Below are 8843 nucleotides of genomic sequence, written 5' to 3'. Positions count from 1 at the left end.
TTTTAAATTATAATAACATTATCTTATATATAATTATATTAATAACATATGATCAAACAAATTACAAATGTTCATATTTAAAATTAACATTTTATGTTATAATTTATAAATTATAATATGAAATTATTTCATATATAATTATATATTATATATAAAACTTATATATTAAAAATATTTTGTGTAATATTAATTTTATATAAAACTTATATATATATATATATAAAATATTAATTTTTATATTTTCTTTTTCCCAATCGGGCCGGTCCGGTCCGGTCCGGTCCCGGAAACCATGAAACTGGGACCGGACTGGATCCAGCCGGTTTTACGGTTTCAAGAACCGGTCCCAGACCGGACCGGTTCAAAACCGGTCTAACCGGTCCGGTCTGGTCCGGACTGGTTTTCCAGTTCAAATTTACACCCCTACCTACAACAATTAGAATTGATTTTTAGATTGTTTATTTATGGAATCCTATTGGTTAGGATCTGTACAAATTTATATCTACATATTTTCTAGAGTACTTTTTAGTACATTGTTTGGTAAGAAAATTCCTTAGTGAATTTTCATATTAGTGATCTCTATTTGAGTGTGATCGTATTTCGGGCGTGGAGGATTGTGTGATTGGACTTCAGCCCCTAGAGTTCTAGGAGGAAAGACAATATTTGAAGATCGCTAGAAGTTCTGGCTGCTACTGCAGTAGAAGACAAACGGGTCGTTTGTATGGGCAAGTAAGAGAGTTAAGTTGCAAAGGTTTTATAATTGATGAGTACTTATAATTGATTTTCAAATAATAAGATTGACTTTCTTGGGTTTGACTGTCTCGTAAGGTTTTACCTTTAAAAAGTTCTTTAAAGTATTGTTTAATTATTAAATTAATTACATACTTGAATACTAACTAATTTGTTGAGTGAATTTGTAGATATTTCTGCTGCATTACAAAGGTATTTGAATAATTTCAGTGATTACATCTTTAAGTTGTTTAGGAGGCTACTAGAGTCTCCTAAAATAATTCTATAGTTCAAGATCAAGAGCTCATAATGATTGCTATAGGAAATTGTAAAGATAGAGTAAGATTTTTGCTTTGATACCTAAAAGCATAATATATCCCAAAAGTTTGATAGAAAGATATATATTTTATTATTTATATTTATGTCTTAATATTTTTCTCCCTAAAAAAATGACACCATATTAGAAAATAGAAATATGTTAACTAGAAAAAGATCTTATAAAAATAAATCTACAAACTGATGTGGTTTGAAGTTGTATGTTAAATTATAAAACTAATTTTATTTTAAAATAAATCTAATATATCATATGAAATCATATGTAGATTTATTTTTATAAAATCTTTTTTTGGTTGTAACATTCTCTTAAAAAAACTAGTCAATGAATTTTTGCCGAGTACTTAAAATAATTGTACATAATCAATCTATCAATTCTTAAGCAAAATTTCCGTTTCAATTAACTATTTGACTAGTAAACCCATGTCTATTATCCAATTCGATCACTTTTCACCCGTTTTGTCTTTAAATTATCAAACTTTCAAAGTTATAATATGGGAGAAATCTTTGAAATTAGACTAATTAAATGTAATTATCCTGAACAAAAAAAAAAAAATTCTTAATATAAAACGACGATCTGAGTTCAAATTATGTAGAATTATTTATATAAACTCAAAACTGAACAAACTTGAATCTTTGTACATACGTAAGTTACATGTTAGTGATTACTTATGGAAAGGTCAATACGAGTTTAGAAGAATTGATTTGATCCGAGCTAAAAAATAATAATTATTTGCAAACGGATAAATTTTAAAATGAAAATGATTGAATTTGATTTTTCATTTTGATCATTTATGTATTTATTTATGTATTTATTTTTATTTTTTTACTTAATGGTTAAAGAATTAATTTTTAGTATATTGTTATATTTTTTATTTTTTAAAAATATTTTTAAAGATGTTTAAAAAATGTTAAAATGAAAAGAAAAAAAAGGTTAAAATATGAAATTTGTATTAATGGATATACTCAACAGTCAAAACTGGGTAGCACACTAGCAATACTTATTTTAAAATTTGAATTTTACAAATCAAATCTTACCATATAAGTTATTTAGATAGTGTACTCTATACACTAATTTAAAGATATAATAAATGACATTTTTACTATAAATTTTATTTTATTTGTTAAAATAATGAATAAATTAAACAATTTACCTTAGATTAGTAAAAAATCTAAGTTAACTATATAATTTACAGTGAGATTTCTTATAATTATAAAAAATTAAAACATGTATATTCTATATTAAATAATATGATAAACTTTTAAATCAATAATAATTTGAAAAATCAAATCATAACAAGGCTGATTATTTTATTAGCGTATCATTATCCGGTTTTAAACGGAGTGATTTCATAGTGTATACTGTATAGTGATTGAACCGTGCCACGCACACACTTAGAAGTCGCGTGCGTGACCTAACACTCCACTCAACAACGCATCTAACCCCGCCGTCTCTCTCAAAACGACGCTTTCTTTCCCCAACATAAAACTCTTACCATGTTTCCTCTCTCTCTCTCTCCCAGCTGTAAGCCTGTAACCCCTCTACTTCGCATGTTCTCGGAGCTCCGGCTCCACTAACGGAGCCCCAGTTCTAAATTGGTTATTAAAAAAAAAAAAGAAATATATATATATATATAAATATATATATATATATTATAGATTAAGCAACTATTTCTCGTTTGGATCTCCTACTTTTCTATTTTTTGTTTGCCAGATCTCGAGCCGAAGAAATGTCCGGAAAACCATGGGGTAACATCGGCGCCTGGGCCGCCGACGCAGAGCTGGCCGAAGCGGAGGAACGCGAGGCTGCCTCTGCGGCGGAGTCTTCTTCCCATAGCTACCCCAGCCTGAAAGAATCCGTTAGCGCCAAGACCAAGAAGAAGAAGACGACCTTAACCTTGTCTGAGTTCTACTCCGCGTCCTCCGGCCAGCGCTCCGCAACCGAATACAGCCAAGGCTTGACCACCGACGAGATGCTCCGTCTTCCCACCGGCCCCAAAGAGCGCTCCCCCGATGAAATGCAGTACGGTAAGCTCGGAGGCGGGTTCTCTTCCTACGGGCGGTCCGGTTCTTTAACTGGTCGTGGCAGAGACCGAGACGATGCCGATGGGTCCTGGGGAGGTGGTGCCCGGAGGTCCTATGGTGGATTTGATCAGGAACGGAGGGGTACCCCTTCGTCCAGGGTTTCGGATTTCGATCAGCCGTCGAGGGCTGACGAGGTAGACAATTGGGCATTGACGAAGAAACCTATGCCTTCACTCGATTCGGGTAGGCAGGATCGGTACGGGTCGCTTGGGGGCGGGTCTAGGGCCGATGACGCTGATAATTGGGCGGTTGGGAAAAGGCCTGTTCCCTCTAGATCTTCGACATTCGGGTCAGGCTTTCGCGATTCGGCTCAGGAGCCCGATCGTTGGACTAGAGGAGGGGGAGGGTTTCGTGAGAGCGAGCGGGAGCGGCCAAGATTGGTATTGGATCCTCCTAGGGGGATTCGGGTGTGAATGAGCCGCTGGTGGTGGCGAAGACTAATAAGCCGAACCCGTTTGGTACCGCACGGCCTAGGGAGGAGGTTTTAGCGGAGAAGGGTTTGGACTGGAAGAAGATGGAGTCGGAAATTGAGGCTAAGAAAGCGAGTACACCAACGAGTACACACTCGAGCAGGCCTTCCAGCGCGCAGTCAAGCCGGTCTGAGGGTCAGGGGCTGCAGCAGGGGGTTGAGAATGTGGTGAAGCCAAGGCCAAAGGTGAATCCTTTTGGGGATGCCAAGCCTAGGGAGGTTTTGCTTGAGGAGCGAGGTAAGGATTGGAGGAAGATTGATCTTGAATTGGAGCATCGCAGGGTTGACAGGTCCGTACGACTACAATCTGTGTGCAATGCATTGCCAATTTTCCCGTAGAAGTTTCTTTGCTAGTTATGATATGTTATTTTAAGTGGTTCTGACGTAGTGACTGTTAGCGAAGCACTTAATGCTTAGGACGTTAGGTAGCATAACTTTTTAATGGTAATCGAGTGAAGTTGAATAAGATTATTTTGCTGTAAAACTCATTATCCGATGAGGCTCAAGTGTGCAAGGGTAAAGTTTGGGATAAATTTAATGAGGATGACTCTAAAGTTATCTTTGCAGCTACTTCAACCTTAAAAAGAAAATTAATTCTATCTTGTATTTCTTATTTAGCTTGACCTTTTCATTCAGTTAAAACAGTTTAATTGACAAATTTGTGGCGTTTCTTTGATAACTTAATATTTAGTTGTAATTGGTCTTGATATGGTAGTGAGCCTTACATAGTATTCTTTAGTGTTATTATGAATTTGATGTCCTTCTACTGTAATGCTGTTAAGAAAGTTCCTTCGCGTACTCTTGGGTAGCCCTTGTGTTTTTAGGATTGCCTGATTTTTTATACTCTCCCATTCCTTTATTTTTTGGCTAGCTCCACTGTTCTCATGTAAGCCAAGTTGAACTGATGAATGGCTCACCATGATTATTCCATGTGCTGTCAATGAAGATAATTTAATTTTAAAAGTTTTATCTGCATTCCAGGTTTAATAGTTTGTTATATTTGGTAATTGGATTTTGAACAATAGAAGGGCTTTTGAGGCTTTTTATTTCTTTTTGTTTCTAATTTTTTTTCCTTTTGTTTTGGGAGTAGTTTTGTTTGACATGTATATTGATTTAATTGTCAATCCAAAGATTTGATGAAACTAATTACAGAATTAGTGAATTGTACCTTAAGAACATCAAATGGAAGTCTTTTGGGAGTTAGTTACTTTATAAATCATGAGGCAACCTGATTTTTTTAAATGGAAAAACGGTCCAAATATTCTTAGCTTAGTAAGAAGGGCTTTTAGGCCTGCTAGCTAGGTTGATTATATTAGAAGGGTGGTTTACAGCTATTGGATGCACAAATGCACGCATGAAAGTAATACACTGATAGCTTATCAAACCTTGTCCGTAAGACTAGTCAAGGAAATGATGTCTACTTAGTTAACTTTTTCTTTTCCCGGTTAAATCTATGTTTAAGTTCTTTATTAAACAATATTATAACTATACAACAATTTTATTGATTCTTTTAATTAGTTTATGTCTGTATCTGATTATGCCATTATAGTTCCCAGTTCCCCTCGTATACTTCTTCTCTTCATGGTCTTGTGAGGACATAAGGCCATTCATATATTAATCTTTGCAGGGATTTTGTCCTCTATTTACCAGAATTTAAAGCAAAGTATGTCCTTCATTTATAGATAATTATCTGTGCATCATAAAGAAAATATGCTACTTGATTTTATCAAAAAAATTTCTATAGCTCCATCTCTGCCAGTTATGTTTGTCTCGTCTTCCATATACTAGAACCCGTTTTAGCTTATGCAGCTTTAGGTTTCTTTCAAGATCTCGTAAGTGGTGTATCACTTAGTCAAACTTTCCCTCTTGCTGATTTTAGATTCCACTTTCTGTATGCCCACAGCTGGTTGTCAATTTTATATGGTGCATTTCCTGTATATAATACATGACCTATGGATCTCCTATGAACTTGTGTTTTTACTCTACGGGGAAAATATTGCAGGCTTGAAACAGATGAGGAAAAGAAGTTAAAAGAAGAAATAGATCACTTAAAGAAGGAACTTGAGACAGAATCTACCATGGAAGCAAACAGTGAATCTCTACAAGGGTCTGGTGGTGACCAATCCAGTTTACGTGACGTAATACTTCTCAAAGAAAGGGAATTGGAAGCACTAATTCGTGATTTGGATGGTAAAGTTCGATTTGGGCAGAAAGCTGTTGAAAGGCCTGGTTCGGGGCCCAGTTCTGGAGCAGGTAGGGTGGCTGGTTTTCCTGAGAGGCCACCTTCTCAATCTGGTTCAATTGAGGAAACAAGAAATATGGAATTCATGGATAGGCCTCACTCGCGGGGTGGAGGGGATGTGTGGGCAAGGCCTGCTGATGACAGAAGATCCTTTGGATCTGGCAGGGATAGAGGATTTCTAGGCAACAGAGACTTGGATAGGTAAGGACATTTTAGCAGTAGCATTGCTTATGCTGTTTCGATCTTTGCTTTTCCACTTTTAGCAAGTTGTTCTCTGTTCAGCTGGTGGAGTAACTTGTTACGTTTATGTTTAATTTTGACTCTTTGAGATGAATTTTGATGATTTTCTGAAACAAGCGGAGCAAAGAATTAAAATTTCTATAAATTTACCGAAATACAATCAGATTTCTGTGATTGGTTGAGATTCAGGAAAAATTTGGGGAGTGAGATGAGATGAGAATTTCGTGAATAGCAGTAAGATAGTTTATAAATAGTAGTGAGATAGTTTGAATGTTGGGTTTTGGAAATTCTGAAATCTTTTTGCTGTGAAGTATGGAAGCTTAGAAATGTTCAGAATTGCACGCACATTTCTGGCTTCAACATGCGTGCTTGATGTCTTTTGGAGGTAAAATATAGTTTGAAATGTCTTAAAATGCTACTAACGACAGTGAGCTTGATGTTTTGGCAGGCCGAGGTCGAGGGATAGGTGGTGAACAGCAATGTGTGGATTCATTGGATTGTACTCTAGTTTTGACAAGCGGGAGAAAATAATATTGTCTCACATTTTTCTTGGTTTTAGTTTGCTTCAGGAAGTGGAGCAGAAATTGTTGAGTATTGGCACTGGGAACTCAATGCGTTTATCTGTTACCATTTTGAAACTATGTAAAATTGCTTGTTTGTTTTTTTATTTTTTCCCCATCTGTTTTGAATCAGTGAGCCTGTGTTGTTCGTATGATAATTGTATTGGAAACTATGGGACTCAACAGTTTATTTTTGACAGTCATTCTGAGTGATATACGGTTAATTGTTCTAATTTTATTTTATTTTATTTTTGTGACCGAGGACTTTTTGTAGTTTTGTACGGTCGATGTTGTTTTACTGTAGATATTATGTCTCCTATTGTAATGTATTTTGAGCATTCTCATTGGCATGATCAAAGTTGAAGGATGACTAAAATTTAGATAATCCGTGTTAAAAAGACTTTACATTGGATTTGGCATCTCTAAAATAATTTTAGACTTCTGCTACAATGGTTGGCCAAAGATGGAGAATCACAATTGATTCACCAAGTATTAAAATTTTAATTTCTCACTCTAACCTCTTGTAGGTGTTTATGTAGGTGTAGATTTTTTATTGATATTGAAATGGGTATGTTGCTAAATATATGATTAGTGAATAAAAAATTTAGATAAAATTTTAGATAAGTTTAATCTTAATTTTTGGTTATTAGCATTAAATGACTTTTGAAAATATGATTTTTTTTTAATATTAATTTAATTAGAATATAATTATTATTAATATTAAATTGGTAGATTTATAAAATGTGATATAAATAAATTAAATAAAAAAATTATTAATTTAATAATATTTTATCATTATATAAAAAGTGAATGGCTAGTTCAATGTGAAGATTGAATTTAAATAGAATGGACAAATGTAAAAAAATATAATATTGATTAAATTTTAAAGATTTATTTAGCCAAGCCAATGAAAATACTCTTAGTTTCGTTTGTTTTATGATACAAGGGGCTACTGGATTTCCCCTGTCGCTTACTCAGTCACACCACCCTAAATTCAAGCTAAAAGGATGACTTGTTTTTTGTTTTATGTTTTTTCCTCCTAAATTCAATTAGCTGCATACGCACAAAATTAGAGCAATGTGAACTTGGTATGGTCGTATTCAGGGACAAAATCAGGAGCATTGGCATTTGGTTAGGCTGAATGCAGAATTTTACTCGAAGAGCTTTGTTACTCATCATTTCCACACATTATATTTATTTTATTTATTTTTGTTTAATTTTTCTTAAACTAATTGAATTCTTCTACTTATCATTTATATATCACATATTTGGTAAGAAAAAAAATAAAAATAAAAATAAGTGATGTGTGGAGATGATGAATAAAACTTTTCTTATCCAAAATGTCTGATTTTGACCTACATCTTATTACCTATTAATTAGTTAAAATGCATTTAAAATGATTTTTTTTTTATTTAGAAAAACACTTCTCATTAACTACCAATCAACATTATAAGTGTAAATCAGTCCATAGGACTTGTTGATTTTTACAACATGTCATTGGTTGCCCAATTCTAGAAAACCTTGTTAGTTTGTATGCAGACTCATTGGCTTCTCTATTGATGTTTACAATTGAACAACTTTGAAATCTGCTCTTGAATTGCTGATTGTCTATTATTACATTCCCATAAATGGAATTTGAAATATCAGAATTGGTTATCTCTTGGACTAGTAATAGTGAATCAGTTTCAATGCATAAAGACTGAAGACCAAGAGGAATGTAGAATTGCAATCCTCTCAGTATCGCTATTAGCTGAATCTCCAAAAGCTCCATCATAGCAGCTTCTTTCTTACTCACTACCATTAAAACTTTTCTTTCGCAATCTCTTAAAATGAGTCCTACCCCTGCACTGCCCTCAGCATGAAAAATTGCCCCATCCACGTTGAGTTTTGTCATTCCCTATGGAGGTAATTGCCATTGAGATATCTTCTTAATACTACTTTGTAGGTCATATTCAAAGAAAGAGCATAGTTGATGACCTTTTCTGGTGTGATCTTTTTCTCTTCAAAAACCCATCGATTTCTTCTCTACCAGCATGCCTAAGTTATCATAAACAATTTCTCCAACTCATCATTACGACAACTGTCTTGTATTTGAGAAACCATCTCCTTAAAATCTCCACTTGGTCTTGTTGATCTAAGCTGAGGAAACTGCTTACTCCACATTTTTGTAACTAGTTGACAGTGACAA

At 34.3% G+C, this 8843-nt stretch overlaps 1 protein-coding gene across 1 annotated transcript; it reads left to right on the top strand.

Annotated features, from left to right (window-relative positions):
- The first annotated feature begins 2576 nt into the window (after positions 1–2576).
- On the top strand, positions 2577–6858 carry LOC121255562 (eukaryotic translation initiation factor 4B2-like). The gene is given in 4 exon segments (XM_041155932.1): positions 2577–3540; positions 3543–3903; positions 5616–6056; positions 6544–6858. Coding segments are annotated over 4 exon segments (1578 nt in total). The 5' UTR covers positions 2577–2789; the 3' UTR covers positions 6569–6858.
- Positions 6859–8843: the final 1985 nt, after the last annotated feature.

The sequence above is a fragment of the Juglans microcarpa x Juglans regia genome, chromosome 3D (genome assembly GCF_004785595.1).
Source record: "Juglans microcarpa x Juglans regia isolate MS1-56 chromosome 3D, Jm3101_v1.0, whole genome shotgun sequence".
Lineage (NCBI taxonomy): Eukaryota > Viridiplantae > Streptophyta > Magnoliopsida > Fagales > Juglandaceae > Juglans > Juglans microcarpa x Juglans regia.
This window is presented reverse-complemented; position numbering and strand designations above follow the sequence as displayed.